Here is a 23,438-nt window from a genome sequence, read left to right as displayed (position 1 = left end):
CCCGTCAGACTCTCTCCCTGTCACACTACCTCCCTGTCACACACCCTGTCACACTAGTTCTCTGTCACACTCCCTCCCTGTCACACCCCCTCCCTGTCACACTCCCTCCCTGTCACACACCCTGTCACACTAGCTCTCTGTCACACTCCCTCCCTGTCACACTCCCTCCCTTTCACACTCCCTCCCTGTCACACTCCCTCTCTGTCACACTACCTCCCTGTCACACTCCCTCCCTGTCACACACCCTGTCACACTCGCTCTCTGTCACACTCCCTCCCTGTCACACTCGCTCTCTGTCACACTCCCTCCCCGTCACATTCCCTCCCTGTCACACTCCCTCCCTGTCACACTCCCTCTCTGTCACACTCTCTCTCTGTCACACTTCCTCCCTGTCACACTCCCTCCCTGTCACACTCCCTGTCACACTCGCTCTCTGTCACACTCGCTCTCTGTCACACTCGCTCTCTGTCACACTTGCTCTCTGTCACACTCCCTCCCTATCACAATCCCTCCCTGTCACACTCCCTCCCTGTCACACTCCCTCCCTGTCACACTCCCTCCCTGTCACACTCCCTTCCTGTCACACTCCCTCCCTGTCACACTCCCTCCCTGTCACACACACACCCTGTCACACTCCCTCCCTGTCACACTCCCTCCCTGCCACACTCCCTCTCGGTCACACTCCCTCCCTGTCAGACTCTCTCCCTGTCACACTACCTCCCTGTCACACACCCTGTCACACTAGCTCTCTGTCACACTCCCTCGCTGTCACACTCCCTCTCTGTCACACTCCCTCCCTGTCACACACCCTGTCACACTATCTCTCTGTCACACTCCCTCCCTGTCACACTCCCTCCCTGTCACACTCCCTCCCTGTCACACTCCCTCTCTTTCACACTCCCTCCCTGTCACACTCCCTCCCAGTCACACTCCCTCCCTGTCGCACTCACTCACTGTCACACTCGCTCTCTGTCACACTCCCTCCCCGTCACATTCCCTTTCTGTCACACTACCTCCCTGTCACACTCCCTCCCTGTCACACTCCCTCCCTGTCGCATTCCCTCCCTGTCACACTCCCTCCCTGTCACACTCCCTCCCTGTCACACTCCCTCTCTGTCACACTTCCTCCCTGTCACACTCCCTCCCTGTCACACTCCCTCCCTGTCACACTCCCTCCCTGTCACACTCCCTCTCTGTCACACTCCCTCCCTGTCACACTCCCTCCCTGTCACACTCCCTCCCTGTCACACTCCCTCCCTGTCACACTCCCTCCCTGTCACACTCCCTCCCTGTCACACTCCCTCCCTGTCACACTCCCTCTCTGTCACACACCCTCCCCGTCACATTCCCTCGCTGTCACACTCCCTCCCTGTCAGACTCCCTCCCTGTCACACTCCCTCCCTGTCACACTCCCTCTCTGTCACACTCCCTCTCTGTCACACTCCCTTCCTGTCACACTCCCTCCCTGTCACACTCCCTCCCTGTCACACTCCCTCCCTGTCACACTCCCTCTCTGTCACACTCCCTCCCTGTCACACTCCCTCCCTGTCACACTCCCTCTGTGTCACACTCGCTCTCTGTCACACTCCCTCCCCGTCACATTCCCTCGCTGTCACACTCCCTCCCTGTCAGACTCTCTCCCTGTCACACTACCTCCCTGTCACACACCCTGTCACACTAGCTCTCTGTCACACTCCCTCCCTGTCACACCCCCTCCCTGTCACACTCCCTCCCTGTCACACTCCCTCTCTGTCACACTCCCTCTCTGTCACACTCCCTCCCTGTCACACACCCTGTCACACTAGCTCTCTGTCACACTCCCTCCCTGTCACACTCCCTCCCTGTCACACTCCCTCTCTGTCAAACTACCTCCCTGTCACACTCCCTCCCTGTCACACTCCCTCCCTGTCACATTCCCTCCCTGTCACATTCCCTCCCTGTCACACTCCCTCCCTGTCACACTCCCTCTCTGTCACACTCCCTCCCTGTCACACTCCCTCCCTGTCACACTCCCTCCCTGTCACACTCCCTCCCTGTCACACTCCCTCCCTGTCACACTCCCTCCCTGTCACACTCCCTCTCTGTCACACTCGCTCTCTGTCACACTCCCTCCCCGTCACATTCCCTCGCTGTCACACTCCCTCCATGTCAGACTCCCTCCCTGTCAGACTCCCTCCCTGTCACACTCCCTCCCTGTCACACACCCTGTCACACTAGCTCTCTGTCACACTTCCTCCCTGTCACACTCCCACCCTGTCACACTCCCTCTCTGTCACACTCCCTCCCTGTCACACTCCCTCCCTGTCACGTTCCCTCCCTGTCACGTTCCCTCCCTGTCACACTCCCTTTCATACTCCCTCTCTGTCACACTCCCTCCCTGTCACACTCCCTCCCTGTCACACTCCCTCCCTGTCACATTCCCTCCCTGTCACACTCACTCCCTGTCACACTCCATCACTGTCACACTCGCTCCCTGTCACACAACTTCCCTGTCGCACTCCCTCCCTGTTGCACTCCCTCTCTGTCACACTCCCTCTCTGTCACACTCCCTCCCTGTCACACTCCCTCCCTGTCACACTCCCTCCCTGTCACACTCCCTCCCTGTCACACTCCCTCCCTGTCACACTCCCTCTCTGTCACACTCGCTCTCTGTCACACTCCCTCCCCGTCACATTCCCTCGCTGTCACACTCCCTCCATGTCAGACTCCCTCCCTGTCAGACTCCCTCCCTGTCACACTCCCTCCCTGTCACACACCCTGTCACACTAGCTCTCTGTCACACTTCCTCCCTGTCACACTCCCACCCTGTCACACTCCCTCTCTGTCACACTCCCTCCCTGTCACACTCCCTCCCTGTCACGTTCCCTCCCTGTCACGTTCCCTCCCTGTCACACTCCCTTTCACACTCCCTCTCTGTCACACTCCCTCCCTGTCACACTCCCTCCCTGTCACACTCCCTCCCTGTCACATTCCCTCCCTGTCACACTCACTCCCTGTCACACTCCATCACTGTCACACTCCCTCTCTGTCACACTCCCTCCCTGTCACACTCCCTCCCTGTCACGTTCCCTCCCTGTCACGTTCCCTCCCTGTCACACTCCCTTTCACACTCCCTCTCTGTCACACTCCCTCCCTGTCACACTCCCTCCCTGTCACACTCCCTCCCTGTCACATTCCCTCCCTGTCACACTCACTCCCTGTCACACTCCATCACTGTCACACTCGCTCCCTGTCACACAACTTCCCTGTCGCACTCCCTCCCTGTTGCACTCCCTCTCTGTCACACTCCCTCTCTGTCACACTTCCTCCCTGTCACACTTCCTCCCTGTCACACTCCCTCTCTGTCACACTTCCTCCCTGTCACACTCCCTCCCTGTCACACTCCCTCCCTGTCACACTCCCTCCCTGTCACAGTCCCTCCCTGTCACACTCCCTCCCTGTCACGTTCCCTCCCTGTCACACTCCCTCTCTGTCACACTCCCTCCCTGTCACACTCCCTCCCTGTCATTTCCCTCCCTGTCACACTCCCTGTCACACTCCCTCTCTGTCACACTCCCTCCCTGTCACACTCCCTCCCTGTCACACTCCCTCCCTGTCACATTCCCTCCCTGTCACACTCACTCCCTGTCACACTCCATCACTGTCACACTCGCTCCCTGTCACACAACTTCCCTGTCACACTCCCTCCCTGTCGCACTCCCTCCCTGTCGCACTCCCTCTCTGTCACACTCCCTCTCTGTCACACTCCCTCTCTGTCACACTCCCGTCACACTTCCTCCCTGTCACACTCCCTGTCACACTCCCTCCCTGTCACACTCCCTCCCTGTCACACTCCCTCCCTGTCACACTTCTTCCCTCCCTCCTCCCGTCACAGGAATGGTTAAATTAGCACCATAGTTTTATCCCAGAAACAGTCTCTTTATATATTGTTCCTGAGCTGATAGACGATCTGCTCACCTCGAAGACCAGGCCCAGTTTCTGACAGAAAGCCTGTACCTCTGGATAGGCCTTGTCCAGGAGAGCATCACGTTCCATGCTCATATCTGAAAAACATGGGAAGAACTGGTCACTGTGGGAATTCTGATCCTGGGCAGCAGGGCAGGATGGGAAGTGTTGCTCCGCCGAGCGAGCACTGCTATTGATCCAAAGGAGCTGAGCTCCAGCTGGACTCTGGTCATTGCTGCTAACCCCTGATCCGTGACCACCTCCTCAAGGACATAAGAAATAGAAGCAGGAGTCGGCCATTCGGCCCCTCAAGCCTGCTCCACCATTCAATAAGATCATGGCTGATCTTCTACCTCAACTCCACTTTCCTGCACTATCCCCATATCCCCTGATTCCCTTAATATCCAAAAATCTATCACAGAAATCACAGAAACCCCACAGTGCAGATAGAGGCCATTTCGGCCCATCGAGCCTGCACCGACACATATCCCACCCGATCCCCGTAACCCCACGTATGTAATCCCCCTAACACTAAGGGTCAATTTATCATAGCCAATCAACCTAACCCGCACATCTTTGGACTGTGGGAGGAAACCGGAGCACCCGAAGAAAACCCACGCAAACACGGGGAGAATGTGCAAACTCCACACAGACAGTCACCCGAGGCCGGATTCGAACCCGGGTCCCTGGTGCTGTGAGGCAACAGTGCTAACCACTATGCCACTGTGCTGCCCGATCTCTGTCTTGAATATGCTCAATGACTGAGCCTCCACAGCCCTCTGGGGGAGAGAATTCCAAAGATTCACAAACCTTTGAGTGAAGATATTTCTCCTCACCACAGTCCTAAATGGCCGACCCCTTTTTCTGAGACTATGACCCCTGGTTCTAGATTCCCCAACCAGGGGAAACAACCTCCCTGCATCTACCCTGCCAAGGCCAGTGTACTTTGCCCTCATGCAATGCTTCACTTTGTGGGCTTGATGAGAACTTGGAAAAACTCTATTCAGTGAGGAAAAAGGAATTTTAAATACGAGGAGCAGACCTCCGTTGTTGCTGCTCAGTGACACTGGTTTCTAATGACACAGATATTGTACCGGACAACCTGCAGTGTAATATTATGCTGCTAAGGTGCAGTGCTAGAATGTAAATAGGCACATCCTAATGTCAACTTGAGATGAATTGGGAATGGACAGTTTTCAGTGAATTCCTGACTCCAAGTCATAAGAACCAGAAGGAAATGATTGGCTTTTTTTTCCTCTCGCTTTTAAGTGTGACAGATGACCCAGGATGTGAAACCTATATACAGACCAGTAGATCCACTATGGCTTTAAGATTCATAGTGGTGATTCAGGAATCCATTTTTGCTATAAGCATTACTATAGTCGGTTCTCCTATGAAATTTTTTTTTTTTTTATTTGTTCAGGGGATGTGGGTGTCACTGGCCAACATTTATTATCCATCCCTAATTGCCCGTGAGAAGGTGGTGGTGAGCTGCCTTCATGAACCGCTACTTTCCTTGTGGTGAAGCTACAGCGCTGACTTTGTCATAGCGGTTTGTTACAAATGAGTGGCTTGCTGGGCCATTTCAGAGGACAGTTAAGAGTCAACCACATTGCTGTGGGTCTGGAGTCACATATAGGCCAGACAGGGTAAGGATGGCAGATTTCCTTCCCTAAAGGACATTATTAAACAAGATGGGGCAGAAATTCGGATCGGGGGCTTGCCGCGCGTGCAAGCCCCCGATCTGCACTTACCCGACACGCCTGCCGTTCACCTCCAGGGACGCCTGGAATTCCTGTTTGAAAGAGAAGAATCCCGGGCAGCGTCTGACGTCACGCCGCCCAGGAGTACAGCCAGCGCGAAGCCTGGAGCGCGCAGTGCAAGTGAGACACGCCCCTTGAGGTCTCAGTTTAATAGGACACGCCCCCAATGTTTCTCACAAGCTGCAAAGTATTTTTACATGCAGAGCAGCATTTTAAATAGGTTTTTGGTATTTTTATGAAGCTTTTGGTAACTTTTATAAACTTTTAAAAACATTTACATTATTTTGAAGAATCTGAAGTAGTTTTAAACAGAATTAAAGCAATTTAAAGACTTTTAAAAGCCCTGAAAGAATTTTTTTCATTCCATTTATTTAATTAGCAACATCATCGTCGTATGTGTCTTCACACTGTTCCCTTTGGGGAACTGTATGAAGTGGTGGAAGGATTTATGGCCGTGATTAACGCTCCTTCCGTGACCGTAACCATCTTTGTACCAGCCATTAGGGTGGTTAGTCCTATGGCGGGAGAGTTTTACGGGCTCCCACAACCTATACAGGGGGGGTGGGGGCCACCCACACCCACGGACGCAAATATCCCACTGGATGTCAACCCAGAATTTAGAGCCGGAGCTCCGACTCCACTTGCCGGGACTGTCTGGAGCGGGGTTCGAAACCCTGCCCGTCTGGCCCAGCGGCGGGGATGCTACTGCTACGCCAAAGGCCCACTCCGATTAGCAACATGAAATGGCTGGAATGAGCACAATTCACAGCATTAAAAGAACTCACAATTGAACTGATGATGACCTCAGCAATCTCCTCAATGAGGTGGAGGCGCAGCGCCTGCACATCATTGGGAATGAGAAGTCCAAAGCGCCGCAAAAAGGACAGATGATAGCTTGGTCTTTCAAGTGGCAGCATAGGGCTCCAGTCACGGGGAGGGAAAAGGCGCAGGAAACGTATGGGTGTCACCTTTTGCGCGGAGTGGGCCTTTTGCGTAGTGGTAAGCATCCCCGCCGCTGGGCCAGAAGGAGTAGGGTTTCGAACGCCGCTCCAGACAGTCCCGGCAAGTGGAGTCGGAGCTCCAACTATAAATTCTGGGTGGACATCCAGCGGGATACTTGCGTCCGCGGGTGTGGGTGGCCCCCCCCTCAGATGGGTTGAGGGAGCCCGTAAAACCCTCACGCCATAGGGCTAACCACCCTAATGGCCGGTATGAAGATGGTTATGGTCACGGAAGGAGCGTTAACGTGGCCAGAAATCCTTCCACCACTTCATATAGTTCCCGAAAGGGAACAGTGTGAGGATACGTACGACGATGACCTCTTGCGCAATGCACCTCCTTGGACCCTCAGTCGCAGATGCGAGGGGGCAAATCGTGCAATTGTTAAATTTTTCATTTTATTGACATGTAAAATGTTGGCCCAGTAATTCCGTTCCAAATGCGTGAGTACGGTCGGGGTACTCACGCGTCTGGCCGGAGGAAATGCCGGTTTTCAGCATGCACAGCGCATGCGGGGAAAACGGGCATTTCCTGTCCTCTGAACGAAGGGGTTCAGAGGCAGAACGCGTGCGACTGCACAGGCAGCGCGTGCGCAGTAAAATTCGCCGGTTTCATTCATGCTTTCAGTGAGGTTAAGTCCTTACAACTTACACATGAAAAAAGCATGAGTACAGTTGCTCCAGAGGCTGCGGAGGAAGATATATTTTATCGTGGAGCTTCTGAAAGGCAATATTTTTGTTTGGGAAAGGGAGGAAAGTTATTTTAAGAAATGCTGAGGTAAGTTTTAAAGTTTATTTTTGTTTTTTAAAATGGGTTTTCAGTACTGTAGGTAGAAGGAGCAATTGTGGCTATGTGAATTGAATTTGCTGTGTTTATTAAATGTGAAAATGACTCTAACATTTTTAAGAAAGAAACTTTTCATCAGTAATATATTCTTTTAAGTAATTATGTATGTATGTCTGTATATATTCCTTTGCGTATATGTATGTATGTATATATTCCTTTACTTATGTGTATGAATGTATGTATTTAATTATGACTTTCAGAGAAAGTAACTTATTGGAAAATCATAATTAAATACATACATTCATACACATAAGTAAAGGAATATATACATACATACATATACGTAAAGGAATATATACGGACATACATACATAATTACTTAAAAGAATATATTACTGATGAAAAGTTTCTTTCTTAAAAATGTTGGAAATGTTACATTTTTTAGAACAGTCATTTTCACATTTAATAAACACAGCAAATTCAATTCACACAGCCACAATTGCTCCTTCTACCTACAGTACTGAAAACCCATTTAAAAAAAAAAAATTAAACTTTAAAACTTACCTCAGCATTTCTTAAAATAACTTTCCTCCCTTTCCCAAACAAAAATATTGCCTTTCAGAAGCTCCACGATAAAATATATCTTCCTCTGCAGCCTCTGGAGCAACTTTACACATGCTTTTTTCATGTGTAAGTTGTAAGGACTTAACCTCACTGAATCCATGAATGAAATCAACGAAGTTCACTGCGCACGCGCTGCCTGTGCAGTCGCACGCGCTGTGCCTCTGAACCCCTTCGTTCAGAGGACAGGAATTGCCGGTTTTCCCTGCATGCGCTGTGCATGCTGAAAACCGGCATTTCCTCCGGCCAGACGCGTGAGTACCTCGACCGTACTCACGCATTTGGAACGGAATTACTGGGCCGATAAGTTTTTACAACAATCTGGCAGTTTCATGGTCATCATTACTAACACTAGATTTTTATTCCAGATTTATTATTTAATTAACTGAATTTAAATTCCCCAGCTGCAGTGTGGAGATTTGACCTCACACCTCACTAGTCCAGGTCTCTAGATTACTAATCCAGTAACATAACCACGATGCTACCATCCCCCATCTTACTCACCTTAGGCTCTAAAAAGCTGTCCTATTCTCCCCCTCCTCACTGTGTTGACATCAAGATTCCTCACACCATCGATACCTCCTCATTCATTCTTTTCCAAATTCTCCAAACTGTGAGACTTATCTCCCTCAGTCTTTCAGTCCTTATACAATCTACAGGCTTTTAATACCCAAGCTCAGTGTTACCTGATCACTGCTCCCTTATTTATCCTGTCCTCTCTGTTCCCCTTTCCAGTTTTGCTAGTGGTTTCCAAGCTTTCCATCACCAGTCCTAATATCTCTTTATGTGGCTCGGTGTCAAATTTAGTCTGAATACGTTCCTGTTTTACTACACTAAAGGTGCGATCTGGGATCACTGCGAGAGGATCTCAGGACCGGGGGGCACTGAGGAGGGAGTTCTTAAGCTCTGGGAGCATTGGGGTGGCAGTGTAATTAGGGAGCACTGGAAATACAGCCTCGGGGTTCATGAGCACTGGGGGTAATAGTGGGCGAAAGCTGCCGATAAAGAAACGATGACCTAGTGGGTATGACCATCCCTGCTGTGGAACTGAGCCATAAAACAACAACTTACCTTTTTGAGGGCTGGGAGATATGTAGCAAGACAGAGGGGTTTAGGAAGAGAATTGCAGAAAGGAAGAACTTGCATTTATATAGTGCCTTTCATTACCTCAGGACGTTCCAAAGCGCTTTACAAAAGATTAAATACTTTTGAAGTGTAGTCACTGTTGTAATGTCGGAAACGTGCAGCCAAATAGCACACAGCAAGATCCACAAACAGCAATGAGATAAATGACCAGATCATCTGTTTTAGTAATGTCGGTTGAAGAATAAATATTGATCAGGACACCATGAGAACTGCTCTTCTTTAAACAGACATTTACATACACTGAGAAGGCAGGTGGGGTCTCGGTTTAATGTCTCATCTGAACGACAACACCTTTGACAATGCAGCACTCCCTCAGCACTGTACTGGAGTGTCAGCCTAGATTATGTGCTCAGGTCCCTGGAGTAGGACTTAAACCCACAACCCTCTGACTCAGAGGCAAGAGGGCTGCCCACTGAGCCACAACTGATCAGGGTTAATAAATGGGTGGAGTTTGTGATGGGAATCAAACAGGATGGCTTCAATGTTGAGCTGTGGAAAGTTCAGCAGAGGCCAGAAAGATGCCAGAGTTTGTGCTGTGTCAGCTGATCTCATCCCGGGTTGGGTAGGACTGTCACAATCGACCTTGGTGCCACTGGGTCAAAGAGTGGAGAACCAGCATTGGGTCACTGTCCAGTGACCCCTGTTAGAAGTGGATGTGTGAGGACACTGGGTGAGGGGAGAATCAGGCCCGGCTGTGAAATGAAGTAAGAAGGTAAAGAATGTGCTGTGTATTGTAACGAATGACAACAGCTGGTAGAGTGAGGTGAAAGAAATATTCTGAGCCACAGTTTCTACATCAGTAGGTAACTGTTACATTCCTGCCTCGTCATCACTGTCAGGGTCTATCCCTCCGTTCGCACTGTACGTACATCCATTAACCAAAGTATGCACGTCATGTAAGCTCCCATTTACTTCCTGTCACACTTTTCTCACCACACCTGGTTGATAGCCCACCTATTATCAAATATCCAATATCCACCCTCGCTCTCCTCACCTGGTGCAATGGGACAGGAGATCTGCCCATCGATTTTACAGGTGCAACAGAACAAAACTACTAAAGGCGAAAAATGTACTGTGTGGCAGGTGTTTTCAGGGATGTATTTCCACACTGTTGAGTCTGTGTGTCTCAAGTATGTTTAGGATCAATCACTGGACACAGACAACAAGAATAACTTTTAACAGGTCTTTACTATTCGGAGGTCAGGGCTGAACTGCCCAGCAAATCCTTACACAACACTTATATACCGGTGTGGTCACCACCAGTATTACAGTATACAGCAGCCAAGAGAAAGTAGTACATCTCCTAAAGTAGTTCTCTTAAGGTGGAACAGGTTACATACACCACAATCCTCCCTTTTTAGCTTAACAGTTATATCCCCATTTAACATAACATAATAACATATATACAACTTCATGCAAAACAGTTCAAAGATTCAGTCTCTGAGGAGGCCTCTTGATTCGAGTTGGATAACGCCTTTCAGGGGTCTCTGATTCTCGTTGTTGGGGTGACTCATCTAGTTGGTCTCTTAGGGATTGGACATCATCATCAGGTACATTCACTTCTGAGGTAGATGCTTCAGGTTCACTAACTTCTTCCACGGTTGTCTCTGCCGTAACCATGGGTTCGACCCTTGTTCTCGATTCTACCAGTTGGTCAGCATGACGCCGTATTACATTTTCACCAACATCTACCGTGTACATCAGGGGTCCTTGTCTGGCCCGAATTGTTCCAGATTGCCATTTCTCGTTTTTATAACCCCGGGCTAACACTGGTTGTCCTATTTCGAAACTCCGAGTGGTCTTGTTATTTATATGCTGGAACTGTTTGTTTTCAACTTCCCTCCGCACATTTGGTTTTAACAAGTCCAACCTGGACCGCAACCTCCTGTTATAGAACATCATGGCAGGACTTTGGTTTGTCACTGCATGGGTGGTGTTTCGATATGCCAGTAGGAATTTGTCCACCTTGTGTTGTAGTGGAATCTGATCTTCGCTCATGGCCTTTATCGCTTTTTTGAACGTTTGTACAAATCTCTCGGCCAACCCGTTTGTAGCCGGATGATATGGGGCAGAGGTATAATGTTTCACCCCATTCTTCTTCATGAATCTCTGGAATTCTTCTGACACGAACTGCGGTCCGTTGTCTGAACATATTTGTTCTGGCAATCCATTTCTTGCAAATATCGTTCTTAACACCGCGATCGTCTTTTCCGAGGTAGTGGTAGTCATCTTAATCACTTCTGGCCATTTAGAATGTGCGTCCACCGCAATTAAAAACATGGAGTCCATGAAAGGACCAGCAAAGTCAATATGTACACGTTACCATGGGGTTGAAGGCCATTCCCATGGATGCAGCGGTGCAATCGGAGGTGCATTTTGCACTTTTTGGCACCCTGAGCAGCTTTTCGTCAGCTCCTCTATCTGTTGGTCGATACCCGGCCACCACACATAAGCCCTAGCAAGGCTTTTCATCTTGACTCCCCCCAGATGACCTTCATGCAGTTCCTTTAGAACTCTCTCTCTTAACTTAGGAGGAATAATCACCCTTGTTCCATACATCAATGTTCCTTGACAGACGGACAGCTGTTCTCGTCTTGCTGAGAATGCCGGTAACAGTGGATCACCATGTGCTGGCCATCCCTTCACTGTCACTTCGTAGACCCTGGACAGTGTCGGGTCGTTCCTGGTTTCTCTTTCAATACTTGCATTGGTGACTGATAAACATTCGATGATGGTCGAGTGAAATAACTCAACAGGGTCAACCGTCGGTGCCTCCTCCTCTGTAGGTAGTGGCAGGCGCGACAGCCCATCAGCATTACCATGCTGCTTTGTACTTTTGAATTCTATCTGATATTGATGTGCCCCTAGGAAAAGGGACCATCTCTGGAGTCTCTGTGCTGTCATCACCGAAACACCCTTCTTAGGGTTAAAAATGGATACCAACGGCTGGTGGTCTGTCAGAAGCGTAAACTTTTGGCCCTGCAGGTAATGATTAAACTTCTTTACTCCCCACACAAGGCTGAGAGCCTCCCTATCTATCTGAGCATAGTTGCGCTCAGCGGAGGTCAATGATCTGGATGCGAATGCAACTGGCCTCTCCTGGCCATTTGGCAACTTGTGTGAGAGTACTGCCCCAACACCATATGGAGAAGCATCACAAGCCAAACGAATAGGCAGCGTTGGGTTGAAGTGAGCCAACACTTCCTCTGAGGTGATCAATGCCTTGCTTTCGCGAAAGGCCCTCTTACAGTCCTCGCTCCACTTCCATGGTACTCCCTTCTGCAAAAGAGCGTTCAGCGGGTGCAGCACCGTGGATAAATTTGGCAGAAACTTATGGTAATAGTTAATCAACCCTAGAAACGACCTCAATTGGGATACATTATCCGGAGCGGGAGCCTTCACAACAGCTTTGATCTTGTCAGGAGACTTATGAAGCCCCTCCTGGTCAATGACATGACCACAGTACGAGATCCGCTTCTGAAAGAATTCACATTTCTGGCGATTAACTCGAAGACCATATTCTTTCAATCTGGTGAGCACCAGTTCCAAGTTTGCAAGGTGTTCCTCGTCATCATCTCCTGTAATCAGAATATCATCCAGGTAACATTGTGTACCTGGAATTCCCTGTAATACCTGCTCCATGGCCCTCTGCCAAATTGCTGGAGCTGATGCCACTCCAAAAACCAGTTTATTATACCGGTACAAGCCTCTATGCGTGTTGATCGTGAGATACTGGCGTGACCCTTCCTCAACTTCCATCTGTAAGTACGCCTGCGCCAGGTCTATCTTGGTGAAGTGTTTCCCGCCAGACAACGAAGCGAAGATATCGTCAATCCACGGAAGCAGATACTGCACCGTGTGAAGCACCGGATTAACAGTGATCTTGAAATCTCCACAGATGCGAACCTTCCCCGGTTCCCCCGGCTTGTTGCTCGATGAACGCTTCATGACGGGGACAATGGGTGTGGCCCACTCACTCCAGTCTACCTTAGACAGTACTCCTGAACGTTCTAGCCATTCCAGCTCAGCTTCCACAGCAGGTCGTATTGCATAAGGTACCGGTCTGGCTTTGAAAAATTTCGGGTTTGCATGTTCTTCAACCTTGATGTTTGCCGTAATTCCTCTCAGTGTTCCCAGTCCCTGTTGGAACACCTCTTTAGCATCGTCCAATATTCTGGACAATCGTTTAGGTTTGACATCTTTTGTACCGGAATCTACCGTTAGTGCTTTTAAGGAATGCCAGTCCATATTTATTTTCCTAATCCACTCCCGTCCCAGTAGTGGTGGACCTCCCTCAGGTAGCACATATAAGTCCATTCCTCGGCTTTCTTTGCCCTTGTGGACCACCTTTACCTCTATCTTCCCGATGGGGTATACTCTTTGCCCCGTGTATGTTTTCAATACAATCTCCGTATCCCGTCGGGGAATATGTGGGAATAACCTTTTGTAATCTTTCTTATTCATGACCGTCAATGCCGATCCAGTGTCCAATTCCATCTTCACTTGGACTCCTGCTATCTGAAGTGTGACCCAAATTGTTTGGAGGTCTGCTTCCTTACCAACATTGTGTACTCTTAGACTACCCAGTTCATTACTGCTGGAGTCTGAATCTGACTTCTGTTCATTCGAACTGTTCTCTGTCACCTTGTGTACCTTTCTGTACTTGTCCTGCGGTGACTTTTTGTTGCTGGTCTTCTTTCCTGACCGGCATACTTTAGCTATGTGACCAAGCCTGCCACATTTTCTGCATTCCTGATTTTTGAACCAGCACTGGTTCTGATCGTGCGTTGTCTTTCCACAACGATAACATTTTACTGTACTCAAGACCATTTGATTGGTTGTGAGTTCCGGTGACCGTAGCTGCATTTCCGCAGTGCCTCTCGCTGCGGCTTCGTGCGATGCTGCAATAGTGACAGCTTTATCAAGCGTAAGCTCATTCTACTCAAGCAGTCGCTTTTGTGTTCCTTCTTTCAACAATCCACACACAAATTTATCTCTCAGCGCATCTGCTAGTCCTGTTCCAAACTGACAGTACTTTGCTAGCTTACGCAGTTCAATTAAAAATTCAGCGTTGCTTTCATCTTTCAGCTGCGTTCTTCTGTAAAATTTAAATCGTTCCGCTATCATCAGCGGCGTGGGGTTTAAATGATCTTTCAGGACAGTAACAATATTCGTGAAAGTCTGATCCGGCGGTTTATTTGGTGATAGAAGGTGCTTCAATAGCCCGTATGTTTTCGCACCCATTGAGCTTAATAAGGTTAGTGCTTTCTCATCATTTGGTACCTTATTTGCTTTACAATACACTTCCATGCATTCTACATACGTGGTCCAATCTTCGATATCGCTATCAAAGGTATTAATGCTCCCATGTTTAGGCATCCTTGCAATCTTTTTAAAAAAAAATTCTTTTTCTCAAAATGGCGGCTTCCCGCGCTCGTCTTCTTCCCCCGCTGGCTGCAATGGCGATTGCCTTGCTGCTGCCGTTCTCGCCTCCCCGACGCTGCTTTGCCTCGCAGCCCCGCTTGCAGCCCGGTCCTTTACACCGGCTGCATTTGAATTCTCCGCGGCTCTCGTGCCTTAAGCTTCTCAACTCCCCGACGCTGCTTTGCCTCGCAGCCCCGCTTGCAGCCCGGTCCTGTACACCGGCTGCGTTTGAGTTCTCCGTGGCTCTCGAGCCTTAAGCTGCCCCAGTCGCTGCGCCTCTCGGCCTTGATTGCAGCCCGGCCCTTTCTACCGGCCGTGGTCGAGCTCTCTGCCCTTATTCCTCCGTTTTCCCTCCCCTACTCCACAGCCAACGTGGCCGACTTTCTGCTCGTGTCGCTGATCGGCTTACCCACCACCGTGGTAGAAGGGATGATCACTGCCTGTCGCTGATGGAGGGCTTCGTGGTCAGAATTCTTTTTCTTTTTAACCCGGGTTCTCGATGCCTCCCGTGCGATGGTGCTCAGCAGGATGATGAGGGCGGATGCCTCTTCTCGACGCCCGTTCTGAGGACGAAGCTACCTTGGATGTAAAACTGCCGCAGGGTAAGATCGGACTCGTCGCCACTGTTGAGCCTGTGTGTCTCAAGCATGTTTAGGATCAATCACTGGACACAGACAACAAGAATAACTTTTAACAGGTCTTTACTATTCGGAGGTCAGGGCTGAACTGCCCAGCAAATCCTTACACAGCACATCGGTGGTCACCACCGGTATTACAGTATACAGCAGCCAAGAGAAAGTAGTACATCTCCTAAAGTAGTTCTCTTAAGGTGGAACAGGTTACATACACCACACACACCATCTCACTTGACTCTGCTACCTCACTCCAGGTGGCCTGGACTGTGAGTAACAGCAGGATACTCACCCACGGAGTCCGCACATTTCCTATTAATGTCACTGTATAGTGATGGGGAGCAGAGATTCTGCCTCTCTCCCTATCACTGGAAGTGAAGCCAGATGTTGATTCCCTACTGTGGTTGCAACTGAGTTTAGCTAACTCGGCACAGCCCGGGGATTGAACCTTGGCACCTCATGGTCTCCTTGGCTCAGTACAGCCGCCAGTGGGTGCCTCTACTCTCTACTTCATTTAAAGCATGACAGACAAGAGGAGCAGTTGTTGTGTACTGAACCTGTGAATGTGGAGCTGATGAACACACGGACCACGTTGGACTGGTCCACTGGGAGGTTGGTGGGCTTCCCCTGGAGTAGGGCTTGTCGATGATCAGCGCGCAACATCCCAGCCTTCATCCTGTTGGGAGACAACTCAACACGCCAGGCTGTCCCGCCAATCCTTCTCTATCCGTGTAGACCTTGTTCTGATCTGTTTGAACAGTGACAAAAGGAGATGTAGAAATAAATGCAATTTAATTCTTTCATTCCTTCATTCTGTTTATTTTGCGGCCAACAATGTTCCTTGTCTTTCTCCCATTTCTCTGACAGCCTGTCTCTGCCCTTTTCTCTTGGCCTTTTTTGTCTCCTCAGTCTCTCTTCAAAAATAAATTTATGTGCTTTGATTTCTGTTTCCAACTCTGATTGTGTTCTTTAAACATTATCTGCTCGCAGTGTGCCTCAGTCAGTAGAACTATAGCGCTTCCCTCTGCCTGCTCCTTCACTCCTGCAGTCCTGCCCTCACTTACCCTCTTTATTCTTCACTCCCTTCTAAGCCTCCCTTACCCTCTCCCTTTATCTTCACCCGTCTCCTGAATCAGCTCCGTATGCAGACTGAGAGCTGCAATCTCACGTGTCTGTTTATCCTCAGACAGGAAAGGCATCACCTTGACAACCAACTTGTTTTCACGTCTGAGCGGATGCCAGGTGACACTTGGGAAACAGAGAGATTCTTCCTGTTAACCGGAGCCTGGAGCAGTAATACCGGGAGCTCTATAATTCTGGGCTTAATTACAACGTGAGTGCTGTCAACACTGATACTTGTAGTGACCATTACTGCACCATCCATCGCACTGAAAGCCTCAAGGGTTTTGTACCTCTGCTCACAGTCTCTCCCACACAGAAAGCACACAAAACATTGCACTTGTTACTGTTACATTTTATTTTGAGGGCGTCCAGTGATTAACTGAGTGACAGACACCAGGAAGGACCCGGACCATCGCAACCCATGTTAAGGAACAGAAAATATTAGTGAAACTAAAGGAGGACGGAACAAGGATTTACTCAGTCTCTCGCCCTCCACATTAAAGGGGCACTGTCTTCATGAAGATTCTTGTTAAAACTTTTAAACTGTAGTGGCATCAGTCGCATCAAACCGCATCACTGCGTGTGCTGCCACATGATAAAAATGGCATGCCTTGCCCGTTCCCACTCCCCCAGTCCAAAAAGACATTTGCCCAGCTTTTGTCATGAAGACACTGCCCCTTTAATGCTGCTATATTGAGATTTAAACCCTCAGTTGTTGCCAAGAAAAATAAAGAGTTCACTCAGCTCTAATTATACACAGTCTTTCAACCTTTAAAGCAGTAAGCATATTGTTGCTGTGTTTTGTTCTGCCTCTGGATACCTGGTACAAACACTGAAGATTAACTTTCCCCGTGACAACTGGTGAGTCGGGAGGATCCTGTTCATTCTCAGTTACAGAGATCCAAGGACACAGGATGGGAGGAAAAAGAGGGGTAGAGCTATAGTAATAGAGGTTCTATTGTAAGGGGAATAGATAGGCGTTTCTGCGGCCACAAACGAGACTCCAGGATGGTGTGTTGCCTCCCTGGTGCAAGGGTCAAGGATGTCTCAGAGTGGCTACAGAACATTTTGGAAGGGGAGGGTGAACAGCCAGTTGTCGTGGTGCATATAGTTACCAACGATATAGGTAAAAAATGGGATGAGGTCCTAAAAGCTGAATATAGGGAGTTAGGAGGTAAATTAAAAATAGGACCTCAAAGGTAGTAATCTCAGGATTGCTACCAGTGCCACGTGCTAGTCAGAGTAGAAATAGAAGGATATTTCAGATGAATACATGGCTAGAGGAATGGTGCAAGGGGGAGGGATTCAAATTCCTAGGACATTGGAACTGGTTCTGGGGGAGGTGGGACCAGTACAAACCGGACGGTTTGCACCTGGGCAGGGCTGGGACCGATGTCCTAGGGGGAGTGTTTGCTAGTGCTCTGGGGGAGGGTTTAAACTAAAATGGCAGGGGGTTGGGAACCTGAGCAGGGAGACAGAGGAGAGGGAAACAAGGATAAAAGCAAAAGACAGGAAGGAGAAAAACAAAGGTGGCAGTCAGAGAAATCAAGGGTTTAAATCAAACATGGCCACAGTAAATAATAATTCTAAAAGGTCTAAGAGCGATAAAAAAACAAGCCTGAAGGCTTTGTGTCTTAATGCGAGGAACATTCATAATAAGGTGGATGAATTAGCTGCGCAAATAGAGGTAAATGAATATGATATGATTGGGATTATGGAAACATGGCTCCAGGGTGGCCACAGCTGGGAACTCAACATCCAGGGGCATTCAATATTAAGGAAAGATAGGCAAAAAGGAAAAGGAGGTGGGGTGGCATTGCTGGTTAAAGAGGGGATTAACACAATTGTAAGGAAGGATATTAGCTCTGATGATGTGGAATCTGTATGGGTAGAACTGAGAAATACCAATGGGCAGAAAACGTTAGTGGGAGTGGTATATAGACCTCCAAACAGTAATGCGGAGGTTGGGGATGGCATTAAAAGGGAAATTAGAGAAGCGTGCAATAAGGGCACAGCAGTTATCATGGGTGACTTTAATCTACATATAGATTGGGCTAACCAAATTAGTAACAATACTGTGGAGGAGGAATTCCTGGAGTGTTTACGGGATGGTTTCCTGGATCAATATGTCGAGGAACCAACTAGAGATCAGGCCATCTTGGACTGGGTATTATGTAATGAGAAAGGATTAATTAGCAATCTGGTGCGAGGCCCCTTGGGTCGGAGCAATCATAATATGATAGAATCCTTCATTAAGATGGAGAGTGAAGTAGTTGACTCAGAGACTAGAGTCCTGAATTTAAATAAAGGAAACTACGATGGTATGAGGCCCGAGAAGGGTAGGATTGATTGGGGAATGGCGCTCAAATGGTTGATGGTGGATAGGCAATGGCAAACATTCAAAGATCGCATGGATGAACTCAACCGTGGCTAACAAGGGAAATTAGGGATAGCATAAGATCCAAGGAGAGGACATATAAATTGGCCAGATAAAGCAGTAAACCTGAGGATTGGGAGCAGTTTAGGATTCAACAAAGGAGGACAAAGGGATTAATTAAGAGGGGAAAAATAGAGTATGAGAGTAAACTTGCAGGGAACATAAAAACTGACTGTAAAAGCTTTTATAGATATGTGAAGAGAAAAAGATTGGTGAAGTCAAGCGTAGGTCCCTTGCAGTCAGAATCAGGGGAACGTATAATGGGGAACAAAGAAATGGCAGACCAATAAAATACATACTTTGGTTCTGTCTTCACAAAGGAGGACACAAATAACCGCCCAGAGATGTCGGGGAACATAGGGTCTAATGAAAGGGAGGAACTGAAAGAAATCAGTATTTGTAGGGAAATGGTGTTAGGGAAATTGACGGGATTGAATGCCGATAAATCCCCAGGGCCTGATAATCTACATCCTATAGTGCTTAAGGAAGTGGCCCTAGAAATAGTAGATGCATTGCTGGTCATCTTCCAAAATTCGATAGACTCTGGAACAGTACCCATGGATTGGAGGGTAGCTAATGTTACCCCACTATTCAAAAAAGGTGGTAGAGAGAAAATGGGGAATTACAGACTGGTAAGCCTGACATCGGTAGTGGGGAAAATGCTAGAGTCCATTATAAAAGATGTAATAGCAGAGCACTTGGAAAACAGTGACCGGATCGGACAAAGTCAACATGGATTTACAAAGGGTAAATCGTGCTTGACTAATCTACTGGAATTTTTTGAGGATGTAACTGGTAAAATAGATAAGGGTGAACCAGTGGATGTGGTGTATTTGGACTTTCAAAAGGCGTTCGATAAGGTCCCGCTTAAGAGATTAGCATGTAAAGTTAAGGCACATGGGATTGGGGGCAAGGTATTGACTTGGATAGAGAACTGGTTGGCAGACAGAAAGCAAAGAGTTGGAATAAACGGGTCTTTTTCTACTCAGAAGGCACTCGGCAGGCAGTGACTAGTGGGGTACCGCAGAGATCGGTCCTTGGACCCCAGCTATTCACAATATATATTAATGATCTAGACGAGGGAACTAGATGTAAGATCTCCAAGTTTGCAGAGGACACAAAGTTGGGTGGGCGTCTGTGCTGTGAGGAGGATGCCGAGAAACTCCAGTATGATTTGGACAGGTTAGGTGATTGGGCAGAAGCATGGCAGATGCAATATAATGTGGATAAATGCAATGTTATCCACTTTGGTGTCAAAAACAGGAAGGCAGATTATTATCTGAATGGCAATAGATTGGGAGAAGGGGAAGTGCAACGAGACCTGGGTGTCCTTGTGCACCAGTCGCTGAAGGTAAGCATGCAGGTGCAGCAGGTGGTTAAGAAGGCAAGTGGTATGTTGGCCTTCGTAGCGAGAGGGTTTCAGTACAGGAACAAGGGTGTCTTGCTGCAGTTGTACAGGACCTTGGTGAGACCACATCTTGAGTATTGTGTGCAGTTTTGGTCACCTTACCTGAGGAAGGACGTTCTTGCCATGGAGGGAGTGCAGCGAAGATTCACCAACCTGATACCTGGGATGGCAGGAATGACATATGAGGAGAGATTGGGTCGATTGGGCTTATACTTGCTGGAGTTTCGAAGAATGAGAGGGGATCTCATTTAAACTTATAAAATTCTAACAGGACTAGACAGACTAGATGCAGGAAGGATGTTCCCGATGGCGGCGGAGTCCAGAACCAGGGGTCACAGTCTAAGGATAAGGGGTAAGCCATTTAGGACAGAGATGAGGAGGAATTTCTTCACCCAGAGAGTGGTGAACCTGTGGAATTCTCTACCACAGAAGACCATAGAGGCCAATTCATTAAATATATTCAAGAAGGAGTTAGATATATTTCTTAAGGCTAAAGGGATCAAGGGATATGGGGAGAAAGCAGGGACAGGGTACTGAATTTGGATGATCAGCCATGATCTCATTGAATGGCGGAGCAGTCTCGAGGGGCCGAATGGCCTACTCCTGCTCCTATCTTCGATGTTTCTATGTTTCTATGACACCCCAGTGTTCGCCAATAATGCAGGATGGAGGAAAGTGTCCGGCAGTGTACATGCTAACGTGTAAGAGATCTTCAGAGAGGGTCACAGCAACACTGCATGAAGAGCTGGGATCTTCATACAGCCTCCCTCATTACAGCCTCCTGGCTGATGTAATAAAGACTCACGACGCACTTGGTTGTACATAAAACAAGGCTTTAATCGACTTGTAACAAAACATGGAGGTCTAGTTAGTAGCCACTAGCTTCCTGTTTCCAGACTGTCTCTGGCCAAGCTGGGCCCACGCCCTAGTATTTATACTCCTCGGGCGGCACCCTCAGCTGGCCGTTCAGTAGAACTTCCTGAGTTACTTCTTGTAGAAGTTGCGATTTATGACCCTGGCCAATATTTATCCCTCAACCAACATCACTAAATACAGATCATCTGGTCATTATCATATTGCTGTTTGTGGGAGCTTGCTGTGCACAAATTGGCTGCTGTGTTTGCTACATAACAACAGTGACTCCACTTCAAAAGCACTTCATTGGCTATAAAGCATTTTGGGAAGCCCTTGGGTTGTGAAAGGCGCTATAGAAATACAAGTCTTTATCAACTCTCAACACATAAAAAGAAAACCTGGTAACTTTGTTGAATACTGAATGTGAAGACAATACACCTCAGGCCCCGAAACATGCCGGACAGAGTCCACTAGCTTCACCTATCACACACAGATCCACAAAAACTACGTACAAGGCCTGGTGTGGACCAGGTAAAGGCAAATCCTGCCCACACACAGCTTTTGACATAGGATTTGCTTTCTGGGATGAAAACTGGAATCTTGAAGGAAGCTTTAAATGGGGAGAGGGGGCCAGGCTCAAACATGACACTAGATGAATAGCATACATGATACACACACAAGAAGATTCAGACAGAGAAAGAAAAATAGAAAGAACTTACATTTCTATAGCTCCTTTCATGACCTCAAGATGTCCCAAGTGATTCACCGCTAATGATGTACTTTTGAAGTGTAGTCACTTTTGTAAATTAGGAAATGCTGCAGCATATTTATGCACAGCAAGCTCCCACAAACAGCAGTGCAGTGCTCCCTCAGTAATACCTCTCCGACAGTGCAGTGCTCCCTCGATACTGCCCCTCTGACAGTGCAGCGCTCCCTCAGTTCTGCCCCCCGACAGTGCAGTGCTCCCTCAGTAATGCCCCTCCGACAGTGCAGTGCTCCATCTGTACTGCATTTCCAACAGTGCAGCGCTCCCTCGGTACTGCCCCTCCGAGAGAGCAGCACTCCCGCAATACAGCTCCTCCGACAGTGCAGCACTCTGACAGTACTGCCCCTCCAACAGTGCTGTGCTCCATCAGCACTGACCCTCTGACAGTGCAGCGCTCCCTCAACACTGCCCCTCCGACAGTGAATCACTCATTCAGTAATGTCTCTCCGACAGTGCAGCGTTCCCTCAGTACTGCCTATCTGACAGGGCAGCATTCCCTCAGCACTGACCCTGCAACATTGCAGCATTCCCTCAGCACTGCCTATCTGACAGTGCAGCACTCCCTCAGTACTGCCCCACCGACAATGCAGCACTCCCTCAGCACTTACCCTCTGAGAGTGTATCACCCCCTCAGTACTGCCCCTCCGACAGTGCAGCGCTCCCTCAGTACTGCCCCTCCGACAGTGCAGTGCTCCCTCAGTACTGCCCCTCTGACAGTGCAGCGCTCCCTCAGTACTGCCCCTCCGACAGTGCAGTGATCCCTTAGTACTGCCCCTCCGACAGTGCAGTGCTCCCTCAGCACAGCCCCGCTGACAGTGCAGAGCTCCCTCAGTACTGCCCCTCTGACAGTGCAGCGCTCCCTCAGTTCTGCTCCTCCGACAGTGCAGCGCTCCCTCAGTACTGCCCCTCCGACAGTGCAGCGGTCCCTTAGTACTGACCATCCGACAGTGCGCATACCCTCAGCACAGACCCTCCGACAGTGCAGCACTTCCTCAGCACAGCCCCGCTAACAGTGCAGAGCTCCCTCAGTACTGCCCCTCTGACAGTGCAGCACTCCCTCAGTACTGCCCCTCCGACAGTGCAGCACTCCCTCAGTACTGCACCTCCGACAGTGCAGCGCTCCCTCAGTACTGCACCTCCGACAGTGCAGCGCTCCCACAGCAATAATCCTCCGACAGTGCAGCACTCCATCAGCACTGCACCGCCAACAGTGCAGCGCTCCCTCAGTACTGCCCCTCTGACAGTGCAGCACTCCCTCAGCACAGCCCCGCTAACAGTGCAGAGCTCCCTCAGTACTGCCCCTCTGACAGTGCAGCGCTCCCTCAGTACTGCACCTCCGACAGTGCAGCGCTCCCACAGCAATAATCCTCCGACAGTGCAGCACTCCATCAGCACTGCACCGCCAACAGTGCAGCGCTCCCTCAGTACTGCCCCTCTGACAGTGCAGCACTCCCTCAGTACTGCCCCCCGACAGTGCAGCACTCCCACAGCACAGCCCCGCTGAGAGTGCAGTGCTCCCTCAGTACTGCCCATT

The 23,438-nt window shown here is 49.1% G+C and overlaps 1 protein-coding gene across 1 annotated transcript in view; it reads right to left on the bottom strand.

Annotated features, from left to right (window-relative positions):
- nwd1 (NACHT and WD repeat domain containing 1) overlaps positions 1-16,491 on the bottom strand; it is a 195,135-nt gene extending 178,644 nt beyond the window's left edge. The window contains exons 1-3 of the mRNA XM_086008577.1: positions 16,418-16,491; positions 15,874-16,064; positions 3,958-4,043 (exon numbers count right to left, since the gene is read on the bottom strand). Of these exons, the coding sequence (XP_085864703.1) occupies positions 3,958-4,043; positions 15,874-15,991 (204 nt within the window). The 5' untranslated portion in view covers positions 15,992-16,064; positions 16,418-16,491. The remainder of the gene's footprint in view (positions 1-3,957; positions 4,044-15,873; positions 16,065-16,417) is intronic.
- Positions 16,492-23,438: the final 6,947 nt, after the last annotated feature.

This window comes from Somniosus microcephalus, chromosome 16 (genome assembly GCF_052327205.1).
Source record: "Somniosus microcephalus isolate GS21.2 chromosome 16, FLI_Smic_1.0, whole genome shotgun sequence".
Taxonomy (NCBI): Eukaryota; Metazoa; Chordata; class Chondrichthyes; order Squaliformes; family Somniosidae; genus Somniosus; species Somniosus microcephalus.
The sequence above is the reverse complement of the archived record's forward strand: the minus strand, read 5'-3'. Positions and strand labels throughout refer to the sequence as shown.